At 50.2% G+C, this 20,191-nt stretch overlaps 1 protein-coding gene and 1 pseudogene across 3 annotated transcripts in view; one reads left to right on the top strand and one right to left on the bottom strand.

The window, feature by feature from the left end:
• The window catches only part of LOC149325104 (uncharacterized), a 35,955-nt gene extending 21,892 nt beyond the window's left edge, over positions 1-14,063 (top strand). For all 3 annotated transcript variants that reach the window (XM_089563654.1, XM_089563655.1, XM_089563653.1), the window contains 2 exons: positions 4,572-4,826; positions 11,823-14,063. In XM_089563654.1, coding sequence (XP_089419780.1) covers positions 4,572-4,826; positions 11,823-11,954 — 387 coding nt within the window. In that variant the 3' untranslated portion in view covers positions 11,955-14,063. The remainder of the gene's footprint in view (positions 1-4,571; positions 4,827-11,822) is intronic.
• LOC149325105 (uncharacterized) lies at positions 4,924-5,698 on the bottom strand (annotated as a pseudogene).
• Positions 14,064-20,191: the final 6,128 nt, after the last annotated feature.

Raw genomic sequence — 20,191 nt, 5'->3', positions numbered from 1 at the left:
TAACGTTCCGGGATAGGTTTGCGCAGTTACAGCGTCTGAACCAAAATCCGACAATCCAACATCGTCACCAGAGACTCTGCTACTCGTAGCATAGATAATAATTGCAGTCGACACAGTAGAATTGCGAGCAGCAAGGTTTTTCTGAGCGCACGCCGTCCACGCGCCCGACGTCATGCACGGAGCGTCCTCGCCATACCCTCCGCTTCAAGGGCATTTAAAAAATTCGCGCCTCATGGGAAAATTGCACTCTACGCAGAAACCGAAACTGTAGTCTCCGAAGAACAAGTTAGATGGCGCCACATCACCGTAACGGCTATAGACGCTGTACAGCGGCGTATCATGGGGGCTGCCATCTTTGATCACGTGATCACGCCGCCATTACTCGCCTCCTGACCGTTCGGCGCGCGCCTCGTCGCGACGGCTGCTGCGTCTGATGTTTCGGTTCCGACAGGCAGTGTTTCGGCTGATACGGTTGTAAAGGAGTGGGAAGACGACACTGTGGTTGGTCCGAAGCTTCGAAGGACCTGGGAGAACCCTCAGTTGATCCCTTTAGGCGTGAAAAAGTGATCGGGCTTCATGTTGCGAAGAGCGGCTGAGCTCTCCGCCTGTTCGAGGCAACGGGTGGATCGCCTGAATGCCGCTGAAGGGTTTGCTTAATATTTTTTATTGTTATTATCTAAAACAGCAAGGTTTAATGACCCTGCGGCTGCGCAGGTTGTTGTGTTAATATTGTGTACATGCATGCGGAGACTGCTCTAAAACGCTCACATAATGCACATCGTACTCATTTGTTTACGACTTGTTAAAGGTTAGGAAGCCTAAAATATTTTCTGTTGGTTTGCTAAATAAAGGAAGACGACAAAAATAAATAAACAAACAAATGTTACCCAATCATGTAAGCAGTACCATGCATCAAGCAGCCTTCACAAGTTTGCATGCAATCGTTTACAAGGATTCCGCGATATAATTGTTATAACGCGCGCATGACAGAGCGTTCACTACACGAAGTTCACAATTATGTCAGCCTCACATAGTATAAAATTGTGGTACCCTCCATGCTCGATATGCGAACATGAAAATGCTCGAGGTCTCGCTCGTTGTAAATACCGTATTTACCCAATTCCAACGCGCCCCCGATTCCAACGCGCACCCAATTTACGGCACCAAAAAAAAATTCAAGCCCCGATTCTAACGCGCGCCCGATATTGGTAATGAAAAAAAAAAACTACAAGCCCCGCTTCTAACGTGCATGTGGCTTCCACGAATGAAAATAATTTGCAACTGTTTTATATTTTAAGGAGAGCTGCGGGTGAAAAAACCGCGATTTTTCCCAATAAAGTCGATTTTGAATTTTCTTACGTCTTGTATTCCCCCAAGCCTCTTCTTTTATGTATAAAAAAATCAAAGCCGATAACCAATGGGAAGTTAGTAAAAAATGCAATTAAAGCTCTCGCGGTGGCTTGCGAAAGTGCGAATTTGACCGAATTTCGGGAACGCGGCATTTCGCTCCACGGCGTCGCCCGCTCTTGAATTTTCGCGGGGAAGTAGGCCTAACCCTCTCCTACCAGAAGCCACTTCGGCAGCGGCGCATTCTTGATAAAAAATACGAAAAAAAAGATCGTTTCCCGCCCGAGTCGAGCGTCGCGACTGGCCCTTCAAATCACGTGGTACGATCGGAGCCCTTCCATTGGCTACGAGCATTCCACCGCACGGTCGGACGCAGACGCTCTTTCTTCGTTCTGCCGCCACCGAGACGTGAACCAACGCTTCTGCCCGGGTTTTTCTCCTTTCTCCGCTATGGATGCGACTGAGAAACGAGATTTTCTTTCATGCAAGTTCATGACAAAGCATCAGTATAAAGGAAGACGCCCCAAGCGCAAGCGGAGAGCTCCGGTGACGGGAGGTTCGTCTGCTGCTAGGCGTAACTGCGGCAGCGGCGATGCACCATTTGGATCCTTCAAGCTTCTTGCGGAGCATCCATGACTTCGTCAGTGCGAGCGAAAGATAAAGACGTTCGACGGCCAAAACAAGCATAAAAACGAGCGCGGAAGCGCTGTTATCTGTTAGATCGGCATGATGCACGACCTCGTCAGCGGCGCGGCGTGCCCCGCCTGCGGACGATGTAATCTCGGTCAGAGAATCAGCCGCAAAACAGAAAGGACTCTCATCGTTTTTGGAACTTTACCGCTGAAATGACGCGTTTCCGACAACCGTTGTTTTATCAACATATTCTTCGAGCCGCGTATCTCGATCGTACAAACGCAGTGATGAGGCGTCCGCCCGCGGCAGTGCACGGGATAGCGTCGTCGTGAACGTGGTCCATGGTCGCTGAACGCCACACAGATTGAAAACGGCTCCTGCGACGCAGAAAACGACGAGCAAACGTGCTCCCATGTTTGCCGGCAGTTAGTGAGCTCCCACATCGTATAATGGCGATGACGATGGGCAGCTATAGGGCAGTTTCGGTTTGCACTCGAATCCAACGCGCATGCGATTTTGAGACGTATTTTCCCCGAAAAAAGGTGCGCGTTGGAATTGGGTAAATACGGTAATCAGCCGGAGTCACTTCTTGTGACTGTCTCGCATGGACCGCGAGAAAGTGACAACCGCAGAGCACAGCAGCCGTAACACAAATGCTTTATTCCGATTGTGGTCCACAAAAACCGCGATACTTGGAGTGAAGTTTAACAGTAGCACCAAGACGGTGTGTAATACACGAACTGACGGTAAGCATTGTCCGCTCGCACGGCTATGCACTGCACAATATGCACTAGCGGTATAGGAGCGTAAGTCGTTTTTTTTTTTTTTTGTGACGTTTCGGTGGCGGGACAGCTTGTTCATGCGGCTATGTTGCGCACTTAACCTCGCAGATTTTCCAAGATCGAGACCTTTCCTTCTATATTCGCTGTCTAGCGCTGGCGAACGTGTGTGTTGCGTTCGCCCGTTCGGAAAGGGTGGATGTCCAACGGGCGCGAACAGGGGCAGTACGTCCTGTTGCATTTCGGTTCCGTGAAGCTCGCAAACGATCGCATCCCGCCCCTTTAATAGTTTGTCGCACTTCTTGTAATCCACAACAGAGCATGTATTTTCTGTTTCCACATTTCCACTGCTGCGTCGCGGCATACACGCCGGCGACTTACGAGGCAAGTAATGACGCCGTGTTCCGAGCGCACCCGTGGCGCCATCTGGTCTCAAACGGAAGAACTGCGCGCTGTAAACGGTCTATAATGAGGAGCTTCGGTTCGCACAAACAGACCGAACCAGGAATCTGAACGCACAGGCGAGCGTTCTGGGCTCTCGTTGCGCAGTTTGAGCTTCAAAACAATACCTGACGGTACAGCATCGGTGTCAGGGTCCATGCTAATCGATACATCAAAAATATGTTTTGCAAACACAGCAGAGTTCAGTGGAACAGGGTTTTTTCGAGCGAGCGCCATTCCCGATGATGACAGCTTGTTCGGAGCGCCCGACGCCGCACCCCCAACTTCAAGTGCGTCTCAAAAATTGCTGCTTTTTGGAAAAAATATAAACTAAACAGGAAATTTAAGTTCAATGTGCGAACAACAAACCGAATGACTCAGCAAGTCCGTCGCAGTCGCGCTGCCGTAGCGCTTCGAATTTTTCGATCACTGGTGATCGAAGCGCAGTGGCGTGGTAACGAAAGAGTTAAGGGGGGACGAGGGTCTTAATCCAATATCCCTGAAGAGAAAAGTATACAAAGCTGTATCTTACCGACACTCACCTTTGGGGCAGAAACGTGGAGGCTAACACAGAGGGTTCAGCTTAAGTTAAGGACAACGCAGCGAGCTATAGCAAGAAAAATGATAGGTGTAACGTTGAGAGATCGGAAGCGGGCGGAGTGGGTGAGAGAACAAACGCGCGTTAATGATAATCTAGTTGAAATCAAGAGGAAGAAATGGGCTTGGGCAGGGCATGTAATGCGAAGGCAAGGTAACCGTTGGTCCTTAAGGGTAACGGAATGGATTCCGAGAGAAGGCAAACGTAGCAGGGGACGGCAGAGAGTTAGGTGGGCGGATGAGATTAAGGAGTCTGCGGGGATAGGGTGGCCGCAACTGGCGAAGGACAGGGTTGATTGGAGAGACATGGGAGAGGCCTTTGCCCTGCAGTGGGTGTAGTCCAGTGAAGCCATGGGTGAAGCCATGAGGGCGTAGTCAGGCTGATGATGATGATGATGATAGCCATGTGCAAGAACAAAGAAAATGCATAGCAAAGTTGGCTGAAACCCATCTGCCTTCTATTTTTTTTGTCCTGAACCCGTTTGAACCGGTTCGAGACAGTCCGAACCGGTTCGAACCGGAACGGAATGGCCCCCTGGAGCCGAACCCTGAACTGAACCCGAACCGAACCTGAAAAAAAGCCGGTTCGACACCCTGGTTGAACGTTCACCAACTCGCCTGAGTTCCCGGGCATATTTTTTTCTGTGTGTGTGTTCAACTGTGTTCAGCATTTTCCACTCCACTTTTGTCGGTGCTATTGAGAGCTATCTCTGCTGGAGAAGCTCTCTTGTGGTGGTGCTGTTGAACAACGGAGGGGGGGGGGTTCTTTGGCAGGTGTGCTGTGTGGCCCGGGAGCTGTGCCGGGAGGGAGGGGTGGGCCGCCTGCTGGTGGGGCGGCTGCAGCTGTCGGCGGGCAGCCCCGCCTACCAGCTGCTGCGCGACGGCTACCTGGACGACGACATGATCGAGGAGCTGCAGCGGCACCGTGACGTGGCCCTGCCCGGCCGCGAGGGCGCCGCCCTGGTAAACCTGTTGTGGAAGGCCTTCCAGCACCCTTCTTCAAGTTTACGCAGCTGCTACGCCACCAAGGTGAGGCAACCGACAGGCCGCTAGATGAAGCAGTTGTTACAGTCTTGGGTACGCTCCGAAACAGTGGACTCCACTTAACCGGAACTCGAAGGGGGATTCAAAAAGTGTTCCATTCATCAGAGGTTTCATTTAAGCAAAGTACACATATTTCAAAAAGCACAGCTTTGTTTAAACTGCACCAGCTCTTACTGATGTGGGCGCAAAGAAAAAAAAAAGAATCAATTGTGGTTTGCTTCACATTTTGAAGTTGTTTTTTCACAAAGTAACTGTGCATGCTTGAAAGGCTTCGAAGACAGTCTGTACAGCCGTCATGCTCGAAGTAGTGTTGCAAAAGTGCCACTGCATCTCTGGCAGCACTGTCCGGCTCTGTGCTGGGCACAGAGTCCTCGCACTCGTCACTGGAGGAGGATTGGTTCTCAGCTTGCACCTCAGCAGTCATCTCCTCGAGACTTTCCTCACGACATGTGCTGAAATTTGCATCTACTGCCTCCTAGTCCTGTCGCGAGAAAGGGGCAGAAGGCACTACTTGGCTGAATATGGCGTCAGCTTCAGTATTGGCGGCCCAGGCGTGGGCCAAAATGTGTATGGCCGACAAGTCGACGGCATAATCCTTCCCGCTGTCGGCACAAAGCAGCATGCAGTGGAGCACCTGGCAGCGGTAGTGTACCTTGACGTTTTGGATAAATCCTTGAACCATTGACTGGATTACAGCCGTTGCATTGGCAGGCAGAAATTTGAGCGTGATGGACTTCAGTCCTTCCACCTGACCATGGGCAGGGCAATTATCCACGATGAACACAACTTTCCAGCCCTGCCTAGTGAACTTCAAAGTCTTCCTCTCGCAGCCAATTTTCAAAGATGGCCATCGTCATCCACCCTCTTCCATTCGCATTGTGCGTCACAGGCGGACCTCGAACGCCCATGAAGCAACGTGGGTGCCTTGACTTGCCGATCACCAGCAGCTCTAACTTTTCATTACCAGCCATGTTCGCGCCCACCAACACAGTAATGCACTCCTTACTGCGCTTCTCACCTGTACAGGCTTCGCCTTTGTAGGCTAGAGTCTTCGACAGAAGCGCCTTGTAAAAAAGTCCCATCTCATCGACGTTAAAGATGTCTCGCTGCTCATAGCTGCTTAGAATCTCCTGCAGCCACCCCTGTTGCCAGTTGGTGCAGACATCTCTGTTCATTGCAGCGCTCTCACCTGAGATGGTCTTGAAGATGAGGCCGTGGCGCTTTTTGAATCTGCTCAGCCATCCATCACTCACGCTGAAATTTCCAACGCCCATTTGCAAGGCTATCTCCTGTGCTTTCTGTCCCAAAATGGGACTGCTTATCAGGAAGTTAGTGCTCTGCGCACGCTTGAACCAGAGAAAAAGAACCTTTTCCAGCTCTTTATACGGCGTTGTCCTCATCCGCATTCGGTTTCAGGCAAAGGTCCCACTCTTGACAGCCCCTTGAATCGTGGCCTTGTTCTTCATGATTTGCGACAGCGTCAGCTTCGAGGTTTATGAATTTCGCAACTTCTGTCCTAGATAGACCGCTTCGCTCAAACTCCTGCAAAACTTGATATTTTTCCTCAAGCGAAAGTGCTTTATGCGACCGTTTCTTAACGCCTTCCATTATGCTGAGACGCCGATCACGCTTTGGCCAACGCAGAGCTACAGCGACAGCAAAATCGAGGCTGTGTCGAGGTGCTTACAAATGACTACTGGATTGGCTTGCCCCGGCTTTAGTGTTGGTTGCAAAGGATTTGTTCATGGTTGTGAGACTATCGTGTCATGCGAGAGCACAAATATGCCCGGGCTTATTTCAGATGTTTAGCTTTTGTGCTGTTTAACCGAGGGTAGCAAGGAGTAGTGTTTCAATTAACCGAACAATTTTTCTACTCCAGACATACGAAACCAACCAAATAACACCACTTAATTCTGTTTTTTTCGTCAGTTTCATTTAAGCGAGTTTCGTTTATTGGGCGGCCACTGTGCTTCTGTGCGATCGCACTAATCTAGATGTTGGCACGCGTTGTGTGCATGGCTCGAAGGCCGTGTCCTCAAACTTTGCCTTCTACGGCTGCACCTATAGGCCTCTTGCGCTGGAGTTTCAGGTAACGTGGCGGCGCCTGGTGGCGGCAAGGAGAAGTTGGCTGGGTAGTACCAGGTTGGGTCAGTAGTGAGCCGTGGCTGTGGCGGCGCACGTTTCTAGCCTGCATTTTGCGTCGATTCGCATGTTTTTCTGCACTGTTGTGAGTGCGATAAGGCTCGTCACTTGTGACAAACCAAGCCGCGGCCTGGCCGTGGCTTAGTATTTAGAAAACCGACGCTCCGTGTGCCTCAGCACGAAACGCAGGCAGCAGAAGGAATCGGCGACGCCGATCCGCCCGAGAGACCTCGCTCAGTCTCGAAAAAGCGTCACCGTCTTTACTGCTGCGTCGTGGGCTGCCACGAGCAAGAAGGTCTGAATCCCAATATCAAATTCCACCGTTTTCCTTCAAGGTCTCACGAAGCGGAGCGCCGGATGCGCTGGATAGCTGCAGTTCGACGCACTGAGTAAGCGAACCTTCGCGTTGTGCTGGCTGCTTCGCCTGCCTTGATGTTTCTTTGGTTATCCGCGTTGCTGAAATTCGTCCTTTTTGCACATGCAGTCCGGACGGCAAACCGTGGGATGCAGTGCCGAACATCAGGATATGCAGTCGCCACTTTGTGGGTAACGAGAAAAACAATCCGGCCAATGATCCCGCATATGTACCTACAATCTTCCCCGCAGTCTACAGCCGGCCTCATCCTCCTTGTGTTCGTCTTCTTTTGGCGCTTACCTGTCTCAAAAAATGTATATGTAGCGAGCAGCCGCATATGCAGGCGTAGAATGAGAATTTATGCATTCTACAACACAACTTGTCTAGTAGATCCCTACATAGGCAGTTGGACCAAGCAAGCAGCAAAGCAGCAAAAAGTGTACCATGACAATCACCAAACAGTAGGGAATGCACAACAGAGCAAGCAGCAAAAAGTGAGAAACGAACAGCATAATTAAGAGATAATATCAAGGGAATGCACAACACAGCAAAGAGCGCAAAAAAAAAAAATACATGGTATATATGTCATGTCAACATCTCACTTCAGATAATCACTATTAAGGCAAATCGACAAATCAGCAGGCATTGCTGGTGATTCACGACTAGAGACCCGGCCACTGCGACAATTGAGACAATTCTACTGGTGCAACGTGGTGGGGTGGCCAGGTGCGTGCAAATGACCACAATGGGCGCATTGATTAGGTGCGAATTCGCTACGCACTACGAGCAGCGCAGCGTCGAGAGTGAAATGTGCACATTGTCGACCTCAAACCAGCACGTATGTGGCAGCGCGGCATCACTGATAACAGCAAACGTGTTCGAGCGATGTCGTTTTAAGGATGAAAAGCTACATCAAGAAAACGACACCAAGCGCGCAGCGCACGATCTCGCGCTGCAGCGTTATTCGGCTGCGAGCTCATATATGCATTGCATCATGTTAGCATTTGCTGAAGGAACAGATGGCGGCTACTACAAGGCAGGCATGACTACTTGTTTAGCGAGATGCAGTCAAGAAAGACTGCAGGAGGCCCACCGTTTCGTGGCATGCTGAAAGACCGCTGCTGGCGCGGCGTGTACCGTCGTGCGCTCGAGCAGTCCCGTATGCATGTCTGTTTAGAACTGCTGCGAATTCATATATTGCAAGTATTTCATCGCGTTGGTGCGCTTGAATCTCGAAGCGTGCAGACCTTATCTGAAATTCAACTTCGTACGCGACTCTCCACTTGCGAATGACACCGCGTTGAAACTTCGCCGCTTATTTCTTGAACAGAGTGCACGTACTTGGCGTTGCATAATTTCTTCCCTTTACACAGCGTGCCAGCCCTGAAAAAAATCTTCGACGCCCGATATTCGCTGTAGGCCATGGCACAGCACAAGCGAAAGTCGCGGGTCCATACTGCCAACGTGCTTTCCGAAGCAGACGCCAGAGCCCGGTACTACCCAGCCGAGGGCAGAGGGCGCTCTTTAGCACCATTTTCGCAGCGCCCCCTGGGCAATGCAAGAGGCCTATTGGCACGCTAACAAGTGTGCTTGACGGCACAAAGCCCAGATGCAAAAGAAGCTGACGTGGCGGAAACTCCACTGCACCCGCCGCATGGAAGACCCAAAAAACCAAGATAAGGATAAGAGATAATGCAGAACTACCAACGTGACAGAGGCGAGCGCTCTGGCAGTGCACCCGCCGCATGGAAGACCCAAAAAACCAAGATAAGGAAAAGAGATAATGCAGAACTACCAACGTGACAGAGGCGAGCGCTCTGGCAGTGCACCTGCCGCATGGAAGACCCAAGAAACCAAGATCAGGAAAAAAAGGTAATAATGCCGAACTATCAACGTGACAGGCGAGTGCTCTGGCAGTGCACGTGCCGCATGGAAGACCCAAGAAACCAAGATAAGGAAAAGAGATAATGCAGAACTACCAACGTGACAGAGGCGAGCGCTCTGGCAGTGCACCTGCCGCATGGAAGACCCAAGAAACCAAGATAAGAAAAAAAGGTAATAATGCCGAACTACCAACGTGACAGGCGAGCGCTCTGGCAGTGCACCTGCCGCATGGAAGACCCAAGAAACCAAGATAAGGAAAAGAGATAATGCAGAACTACCAACGTGACAGAGGCGAGCGCTCTGGCAGTGCACCTGCCACATGGAAGACCCAAGAAACCAAGATAAGGAAAAAAGGTAATAATGCCGAACTACCAACGTGACAGGCGAGTGCTCTGGCAGTGCACCTGCCGCATGGAAGACCCAAGAAACCAAGATAAGGAAAAAAGGTAATAATGCCGAACTACCAACGTGACAGGCGAGTGCTCTGGCAGTGCACCTGCCGCATGGAAGACCCAAGAAACCAAGATAAGGAAAAAAGGTAATAATGCCGAACTACCAACGTGACAGGCGAGTGCTCTGGCAGTGCACCTGCCGCATGGAAGACCCAAGAAACCAAGATAAGGAAAAAAGGTAATAATGCCGAACTACCAACGTGACAGGCGAGCGCTCTGGCAGTGCACCTGCCGCATGGAAGACCCAAGAAACCAAGATAAGGAAAAAAGGTAATAATGCCGAACTACCAACGTGACAGGCGAGTGCTCTGGCAGTGCACCTGCCGCATGGAAGACCCAAGAAACCAAGATAAGGAAAAAAGGTAATGCCGAACTACCAACGTGACAGGCGAGTGCTCTGGCAGTGCACCTGCCGCATGGAAGACCCAAGAAACCAAGATAAGGAAAAAAGGTAATAATGCCGAACTACCAACGTGACAGGCGAGTGCTCTGGCAGTGCACCTGCCGCATGGAAGACCCAAGAAACCAAGATAAGGAAAAAAGGTAATAATGCCGAACTACCAACGTGACAGGCGAGTGCTCTGGCAGTGCACCTGCCGCATGGAAGACCCAAGAAACCAAGATAAGGAAAAAAGGTAATAATGCCGAACTACCAACGTGACAGGCGAGCGCTCTTGCAGTGTTGGCTTTAGTAGCTGCAGTGTCACTGGAAACCAACTTCGAAGCAGGCGTTACCTTATTGTTTACATACTTTGACAGTTTAAATACGAAAGGTTAAACGCCAGTTATTTTGGGTATCATGATGAGCAAGCTCACTGCGGAGTGTTTTGATCTGTGTTGGCTTCAAAGAGCATTGCCATTATCTTGCTTGCGCTCATGTTCACGATCACATGCGGCAAACTCCATCTGGAAGAAACGTGTCCACAATTTATAAGTGAAAGCATCAATTTAACTTCATGGCCGTACTCGTTGTCACATTTGCAGATGTTCATATCACTGCCGTGCACTTCACAGACGCTAGTAGCGTGTGCAGATTTCAAGCTAACAGTCGTGAAGGTTGCGTTGTCAAGTGGTTTGGCAGTGGTAGTCGTGGCGCAGTGTCTTCGGTTCCACCAAAGAAAGCTGCCTTGTGCTCCGTTGCAGGAGTCGATGCCATCTGCTGCCGTTGTTCATGCGCTTTTCTTCCCTAGGAGCACAGGCTCCTGCGGACAGTGCGTTGGTACACGCACCCTGCTCATATTTTGCAGTGTTTCATTTTGTTCGAGTGTGCTAATTGTTGAAAAAGAAAATGCTTGGGACTTGTGGCGTTTATGGCATATGCCACCCATCTGCACGGTGCATAGTTTGTTTGCAACTCATTGGGCAGCCTTAGTGCAGCTGGTGCATTACTGGCAAGCTGTGTCATTCGCTGCAATAGTATTTTGATCAGAATAAAGCAAGTCCAGCAGCCAGAAAGCAAGCAGATTGAGCCTCCACTTGTTCTGACCGCTGCATCAGGTCTGCCTGCTGCATACAGGAGTGGCAGTTTTCCCTCATAATGTGGGAGAGCAGCATGTGACCTACTGAACTACAGACCTGCACAAACGGCCCTTCTCCAGCGTGCATGTTCTAGTTCATGCCTTTTGCCGCCAGGATAGAAACATTACGTGCGGCGTGGCGCTAATATATGCCTGTTGAGAAAACGGCCTCCTCCGTCATTTTATTTCAAAAAGGGCAGTTTTCTCGTTTGTCCACGTTATCATTATCTATGCTTATTATTATCTATGCTAGGCACAGTGGTGCCGACGAAAAGAAAGGGGACAAAAAGGAAGATGTTTTTATACTCTTCCAGAGCGAAAAAAGTCGTTATTATGGCTATTTTTATTGCTGATGTTAAGATAGCAGAGAAAGACAAAACAACTGTATTAAATAGCATGCACAAAATGGCAAATGATGATGATCATAGGGGACGAACAGGTCGACCGAGCGCAGTCAACGGCCAAAAATCTAATGAAAGTTGGTGCACGCTGCTCCTTAGGACCCCCGCCTAATGTGCAGGTCTGTAGTTCAGTAGTTCTAGGTGTGGAGTGGCCATGTGGTGAGACGGTGCAGTTCCGGCGGACCCTGGCTGTTTTGGAGTGCAGCTGTGACTCTGGCTGGTTGCTGCAGGTGGAGGAAGGGGTCCCCGCTCAGTGCCCCGCCAACTCGCCCGCCTGGTTCAGCTCCGAGAACCTGAGGTTGCTGCAGCCGCTCACCGAGGGCACCCACCTGGCCCGGCTGGCCTTCTGCAGCAGCCCCTGAGGAGGAGGTGGAGGGGGCCGTGCCTCCCCGTTTCCTCCGTTCTCCCCCCCCCCCCCTCTCTTTTTTAATGAAAACCCTAGCGTCATCTGTGGGTGGACTGTTTCTCGTAGAGATGGTGGTACCCCCCTGCCCCCCTCCCACCCCCACTGGACAACTTTGCTCCTCCTTCTCACTCTTGATGACGCGTCGCTGTCCCAGTTCTTAGCGCCATTTAACCCCTTGGTTCTAGCCTGAAGCTCCCCCACACTTTGGCCACCGGTCGTCCTTTTTTAGGCAGGTGAATTGTGCATCGTGGACTGGCAGACCCCCCCCTGCATACGTGGCCTCTTAACAGTGCGTCGGGCAGTATCGCTTTGTAACTGTCGTGAGCTCCAGCACTCACTCGAGGTTGGTGTGGAACTGGGAAGAGAGAGTGGCTGGAGAAGAGCAGTGGCCAAGCCACAGCTTCCAGTGTCGGAGCAGAGTCAGTGGGCCTGGTAGTCCACCTTCTGTATGACTTAGGCCAGTTGGCCGGTCTCGTATTGGTCATATTTCACAAGAGTGCAAAAGCAGAAAGAGTAGACAAGCACTCATCCTGCGATGCTGCCCTCTAATCCTGCAGCTGTGCGCCTGGTTTTGAGGGGCATCTTCTGTTAGGCCTAACTGTGGGGGAGACGATGTGGCAATATCCCAGCTGCTTCATTTCTCGGTTGTCTCTGTCGTCTCTTTCAGTCGACGGAAGGCTGTTCATGCGCACGCTGCCGATTTTTCATATTCACCTTTTGTTTCCTCTTCATTTTGCAGACTAGAGTTTTCATTGCTTGAGTGAATGTGCTCACTTGTGCGAATGGTTTTTTGATATTGCACAAAACCTTCTGTAGCATTTGTTTCTGATCGTGCTGAGCTGCATTTTTTTTTACTCTTTTTTGGTTTGCAGATTTTAATGTACGAGCAATTGTTCACTGCAGCCTCTGCTGTGCGCATGTTTTCCCCTTATGGTGAGGTGTGCAAAAGAATCAATCAAAATTGGCAATCGGTTTGTAGACATTGCATCTTAAGAAGTTGTTCTAGTCGAGCCATCGCCAGTTGCCAGTTGCATTGAATCCGTTTTTGTGGATTTGGGGTTTGGATTTTCACGATGTTCATGGAATGGTAGTGGTGTATTACCACTTGGATATGATCATTCATGACGAGACGTTTTAATGGTTATAAATATTCAAAGCTTGTTTTCTGGAGTGTTGGAAGTGTCTGATGCTAAATTATTCTTGTATAAAAAAAATGCCCTATATTGTGAATGGAGAAGCATCCATTTATTGAAATTTGGTAATGCTTTTAGTTGGGACATAATTTTGAGTGCATTGTCTTTATCATGTTTTGATTTTGTTGACACACTGTTTATTGTGTTGTAATGCAGGACGGAAAAATTGCTGCAAAAGGTGTGATGGTTTGATCATGCCCTTGACGATAGCAATGCCATAAGAGTTTGCTTGTGTAGCTGCAGTTCACGTAGAGACTATTTATAAAAGTTTACCGTGGGCAGAGAGTTTTTATTTCCCTTTATTTGTGATCGTGAAATGAAGTTTTTATTAGAAATATAGTAATGGTCCTTGCTGTGGCCTGTGCGTATTGCAAAAGAACGGTGAAGTTGCCTGTTTTTTGGGGCGAGCCGTGCAATGAAATATTGTTTTTATTTTTCATAAAGTACAAACCTGGCACCTACATACATTACGTAATGACAGACTCGACCATGCAAAAAGTTCATCTTTTACGGAGTGTGCGTGTGTGTGTGTGACTTCCCTTATGATCCTGGGATGCAGTCTGCGTGGTGAAGTGTTTCTGAGGGAGTCTCTGCGATCATGGCATCTGGTGCTGGGGTGCAAGAGCACGGCCGCATCCCCCCGCCAGCTGTGCTTTTGAAAATAGCCATCGTTGCATTGAACTGTGCGTCGGCCCCAAGCCAGGCAGTGTCCACTGGGGGAGCCCTGGGTCTGCCCCAGTTCTGCACTTAGTGCACCCCTGGGGCAACAGCTAGATGAGACTGTGGCACCTCCCCCACCCATTCACCTTTCCCCCTTTCCTTTGTGTGTACCGCCTGCTGTATGGAAATAAATGTGGCAGTTGTATACAAAACTGCAGGTTGTTTACTTTGCCCTTGGTCTGGCATGCTGTGAAGACAGGCAGCTGTGTACCAGGTTGGCTGGATGTATTAAAGGACCATAGACAAAAATTTTGCTTGCATGTTTTCTTGTTTCGAATGATGCGTTAGCCATTCAAATACATGGTTCACCACGTCGTGTTTGCCGAAAACCACCAAATTATGATGCGTTTTTCAGTTACGGTTTCACCAACCGATTGATGGCTGTGACGTGTAGAGGTGTTTAGGTCACGTGAGCCACAATAAATTACAAATATGATCGCTGATATATAGTTTTAATTTACTACAGCACTTGAGACAGCCTGCATCGAGAGCTGGAATGGCAAACGACTTATCTGCTGTTATATTGCAGTTTTTTTCATACCCCACGTGACCCAAACACCAACTACACTGCTCAAGACTAAACCGAAACAGCATCAAGAAGAAATTCAGTTATAAATCATTTAGCAGCCTTAGGCGAATACCACTGGGTGAGTCATGTATACCAACGCCTAACGCATCAGTTGAAAGAAGGAAGCATTCAGGCAAAAAATTTGGTTTCTGTACTCCTCTAAACCATAGATGGGTGATTTCAGTTCATGTAAAGTCCGGAGCCCTCTGCGATACCACTACCGAGTCTCTTGAGGCCGTTGGGCAGTTTCAGGATGTTAAACCCCAAGTATGTCATGTTGCTTGTCTACCAGAAAGCAGGCTGTAAAGCCAGAAATGAGGTTTCTGTAAGAACCATGGAAAAGAAAACTTGTGTAGTTGCTCTCGTGAACTTTACGAGGCACACATCAAGGGAGTTTGCTCGAGCACCGTTTGCGCAGCAAGGTGTCCACGGGATGTTGCTCGCAATGCAAGAGCGGATTGAGTGGAGGTGTAGCGTAGGGTGTCGAAGGTATGCGCATGGTATGGTACACGAGATGTATGTGAAGTAGTTGAGATAGTGTGCAGGCTTCCAGCGGAGTTGGTGCTCGTATGTATCTCTAATTGTCAGAGAACCGAACCGTGAGGCCAGTCTCTCGATGTCCTTGTGGTTAGTCGCACATATAGAGTAGATGTGGCGCAGGGTCATGTTGAATCATATGTGGCTGCACCACGGCGCAGGGCAAAGGTCCTGGTCCTCAAGCTCTGTCTTCCCACATCGCATTTGATGTCCGATGGACCTCCTCAGGAAACCTTATTTCGGATGCTCGTACCTGTGGTGGACAGACATCTCGTCTTCTACTCTGACAACCATAAATCTAGAGCCATAATTCCCTTCCCAATGAAGCTGCCACAGTTCAATGCGAGTATAGCTTATAATCGGATGTCCGAAAACGTGCTGGAGCATTTTTGGGCTGCTGCTAATGCTTTTGAATACGGGGTATATTTCCAGAGAGTTATGGAACTCTCAGAGAAAATTGTCTAACGCTGCAAAGCAGTTCTGCTGGTTGTCTGCCCCAGCAATCATGAGTGCCCATCTTTAAACAGCAACTAAGATACCGAACAATGTGCAAGGCACTGAGGGCAACCCTGAAGCACTACAATACAGCACAACTTACTTCACCGTCACCCAGTGCTTACAGGGATAGTGAACAACAAATCTGCCGCCGAGATTTCATTTGGGCCTGAAATCTCGGCGGCAGATTTTTTGTTCACTATCCCTTTAAGATTCCAGACCCAAATGGTGGGTCAGTGGTTATGGTGCTTGGCTGCTGGCCCGAAAGGCGCGGGTTCGATACCGGCCGCGGCGGTTGAATTTTGATGGAGGCGAAATTCTAGAGGCCCATGTACTGTGCGATGTCAGTGCACATTAAAGAACCCCAGATGGTCGAAATTTCCGGAGCCCATCACTACGGCGTCCCTCATAGTCCGAGTCGCTTTGGGAAGTTAAACCCCATAAAACAAACCAGGCCCAAATGACAGCTGTGGCACAGTGTGACCATACCAACAATATCGAAACAGAAAAGAGTGGAAAGTTTATTTTGAAGCGATCGCCATCATTCCGGTTGTTTGAGCGGATGGCTGTATTTTTGACGCACTCGGTGTGCGCGTGCCTGCGATACACCTACGAGGCGGCGGGCTGGCGACGTCAGTCTAAGGTGCTTTCCAGCTTCCGTTTTGGAATCTAGGCACAATACGTCAAGCCCATAGAGTTTCTGGCGGCCTTGCTATAGACAGTTTACAGCGCGCAGTTCTTCCGTTTGAGACCAGATGGCGCCACACGTGCGCTTTGAACACGGTGCCATTACTTGCCTCGTAAGTCACCGGCGTGTACGCCTCGACGCAGCAGTGGAAATTTCGCGGATGGCTGCCGAATGTGTCGTTTCTACGATGGGAGAAGGCAGAGGAAATACGTGCAGAGCAGCAACGCTCTTTTGCTGCATGGTAGCAGCTCGATGTTTGTTTTGCTGTTTGATGCTTGCCCGATGTTTGGTTAGCTCGAATTGCCGAGCTTACCCAGAAAGCGGCACAGTACGCGGCCCAACTCGCCGACTCCAACTGGGTGGATAGATGTAACACGGCCGCGCGACAAATGTCCAGCCGCAACACGTGGCGTCTCTTTCGAGGCCTATTCGACCCAACCCAAACACGAACCGAAACACAAAAACATTTGTAGCGAGCCATGCACGTTTCCCCTGGCAACACAACTCAACTGGCACAGAAACTTCGGGACCAGTATCTGTGTACAGCCCAAGACCTCCGTGGATCTGCGTACTCTTATGCAGGTAAGGACAACACGGAGCTGGATCAACCTTTCCAGCTCCATGATCTGCGGGCGGCTCTTGCCAAAATGAAACGGGGCACTGCGCCAGGAAGGGATAAGGTCACCGTCAAGCTTTTGACGAACCTGCCCGACTTGGCATACCAGTACCTCCTCGACTACATCAATGCAGTTAGGCGCGGGGACACCCCCCTGCCAATTGACTGGAAAACGGCTGTGGTCACATTTATTCCTAAAGCAGGCAAACCAATTGACACAGATAACCTTCGCCCCATCTCTCTCACCTCTTGTGTGGGCAAACTAATGGAGACGATGGTGCGGGATAGGTTATCTGCATATCTTGAACACAAACATGTTTTTGCGAGCACCATGTTCGGATTCCGAACACACACATCCGCACAGGATGTACTACTGCAACTTAATCGGGAAATCCTTGACCCCCTCGAATGTCTCCATAATGACCGAACAAGGGAAGGGGATGAGGGGCTCGTTATAAATATGACAGAAGCCAACAGCCACAGAAACCAAGGGGCACAGGGGATTTTTTTTTCAAGTTATTTATTTTGTGGTGTTGATCAATTTAGAATATTACTGAATATGTTATCGTTTAAAGATAACTGATTAGAAAAGCAGAAGAAAAAACAACCACCTGCCGCCGGTGGGATCCGAACCCACGACCTCCGAATTACGCGTCCGGTGCTCTACCTCTGAGCTACGGCGACGGCTTTCGCCGGGTAGTGCTCGCCTTGGATCTTAAAGGGGCATTTGACAATGTAACACATGAGATCATACTCACTAACCTAAGCCAGACCGACTGTGGCCTCAACACATTCCGATACATAAGCCAATTTTTAATGGATCGTCAATCCTACATCCGAATACAAGATACAGAGCATGGTCCCTACCTACTCGGCACGCGGGGAACCCCCCAAGGGGCGGTACTTTCCCCGCTGGTCTTCAATCTGGCTATGATGCACCTGCCGGCACAGCTGGAGAGTGTGGCCGGCGTGCAGCACGCCCTGTACGCCGATGACATCACCCTGTGGGCCACGCAAGGTATCACAGAGGACATTGAAACCAGCCTGCAAACAGCCGCGACGATAGTAGACCGCTACGCCCGTCGCTGCGGTCTTCAATGTTCCCCTCAAAAACCGGAATTTGTGCACCTCCGCCCCACACAGAAGTGCAACACTAAAATCTCTCTCTCTCTTGAGAGTGGTCCCATACGCGAAAGTGACGAGATACGGGTACTAGGACACTACATCCACAAACACAGACGGCCAGACACTACATCGGCCAAACTCCGTAAGGTGGGGGACCAGGTGGGCCGCATGATCCGCCGAGTTTCCAACAAACGCGGGGGGTTACGAAGTAAGGATGCCTTGCGGCTGGCAAACGCCTTTGTAACCAGTCGAATTCTCTATTCGACTCCTTATCTCCACCTACGGAAACAAGAGGAGGATGCGCTTGAGGTCATCCTTCGCAAAATTATTAAGCGTGCCCTTGACCTCCCCATAACTACTTCAAATAGCCGGCTTATGGCTCTAGGGGTGGTGAATACTTTCCGGGAGCTCCGGGAGGCGCACCTTACAAACCAGTACACGCGCTTGTCGCTAACGGAGTCGGGTCGCCGCCTTCTTGCTAGACTACATATCCAACACACCCCTCCAATGGAAGACAGGTTTCGCATCCCAGAACTGTGGAGACGTGCCCTCCACGTGCGGCCTCTTCCAGCAAACATTTCACACGAAGACCATAATGGTCGGCGCCTGGCACGAGCGGAAGCGCTAGCCCGACATTATGGCAACAAAACAGGTGTATACTACGTGGACGCCTCCGGTCCTCACCACGGGGGATGGTACACGGTCGCGGTGGTTCGCAACAGCAACACAGTTAACGGCCTCACCTTCCGAGCCAGCAGTGTAACACAAGCAGAAGAGGTCTCGATTGCTCTCGCGGCCTCATGTTCCGATTCAAAATACATAATCACCGACTCGCGAGGGGCCTGTCGGAAAGTCGAACAAGGCTGCACTCCCTTCCTAGCCTATCGAATCTACCAAAATTGCATACGGGATACGGACCCCGCACACCGTTACCTTATATGGGCCCCTGCTCATCAGGGGTTGGCAGGAAACGAGGCAGCAGACGCAGCCGCCCATGCGCTCTCTCACCGGGCTGTTTTCTCCTCCCCATCCGATCAGGAACCCGATTTTAATCCAGTCTATACATTCAAAGATATTACAACATATTATCAAAATTGTCATCGCCTTTACCCTAGCCCATGTAAAGGCCTGAAGAAGGCGGATGAGCGGCTCCTTCTCCGCATTCTCACCAATACATTGCTGTGCCCGGCAGCGCTAAAACATTTTGACCCCTCCTTTAGCGGCAGCTGCCCACACTGTAGTGCGGTGTCTTCGGACACCTATCACATGGTGTGGTCCTGCCCCTCCAACGCCGCTATTCCCCCCATCCCCAACCCAACCCGGGAGGACTGGGAGGCGACCCTGCTCGGCTGCCACGACTTACAGGCCCAACAAGCCTTAGTCGGGCGCGCCCGGGCGGCGGCCACCGCCACTGGGGTCCCATACTGGGGATCTCCACCTAGTGTTTGTTAGGATCGGTCCTTTACGGGCGGGTCCAAACATACCTCCTGTTCATTCTTAATAAAGGTTTTCACCACCACCGCCAAGCTCCCTAAAGGTCGACTCCCAAGGCCTTTCCCAAGCGCTTCTTTACATAGAGCCACTGGAATGGACCACTCTTCCAGTAACGTCCTGCGCATGCGCAAAGCCTCCTCTTCCGCCAATTTTGACGACTGAATTTTTGAATAGGAGAGGAGTTCGCTTAACGTGCTTTTCCATGACGTCCCCTCGACGCCACAAGCTCCTGCATAATAATGGGCCATTTGGGGAAATCTGTAAGGCAGCTTTCTGCAAGGCTTGTTTTCCAACCAAAAGGTCTCCTTCCGAGATGACACTCTCGCTTTCTTTGTGCAGTCGCGTTCCCACTTCTGAGTAACTTCTGGAATATCGCCATTCGACTTCAAGATGGCCCCGAGAGAAGGAGGAACCGCTGTCAGCCTCCTGTAGCACTCCAGTAGAGGTTAGGCAGGAAATGCAAGGAAATGGGCTTTGCCTCCGTGACGGCATTAGTGGGCTACCTCATACAGGAACTCTGCTCATAATAACTCCCTTAGAAGATTCTGCTGAAGAAATTAGACTGACCCGCGCCAAATTCTTCCCTTCACCCCTCCGTTCCCCTAGCCCGAACAATGAACAGCCGTACAGTAGTGATGCAAAACTATCGGAAAATTGACTATCGATAGTATCGATAGTTTTTTTGGAAACTATCGATAGTGCAACTATCGATAGTATTACCGATAGTCAACTATCGATAGTAATACTATCGATTCTA

This window comes from Amblyomma mixtum, chromosome 10 (assembly GCF_055824585.1).
Source record: "Amblyomma mixtum isolate Tamu chromosome 10, ASM5582458v1, whole genome shotgun sequence".
NCBI lineage: Eukaryota > Metazoa > Arthropoda > Arachnida > Ixodida > Ixodidae > Amblyomma > Amblyomma mixtum.
Note: the sequence above shows the minus strand (reverse complement) of the source record. Positions and strands in the feature narration are given on the sequence as shown.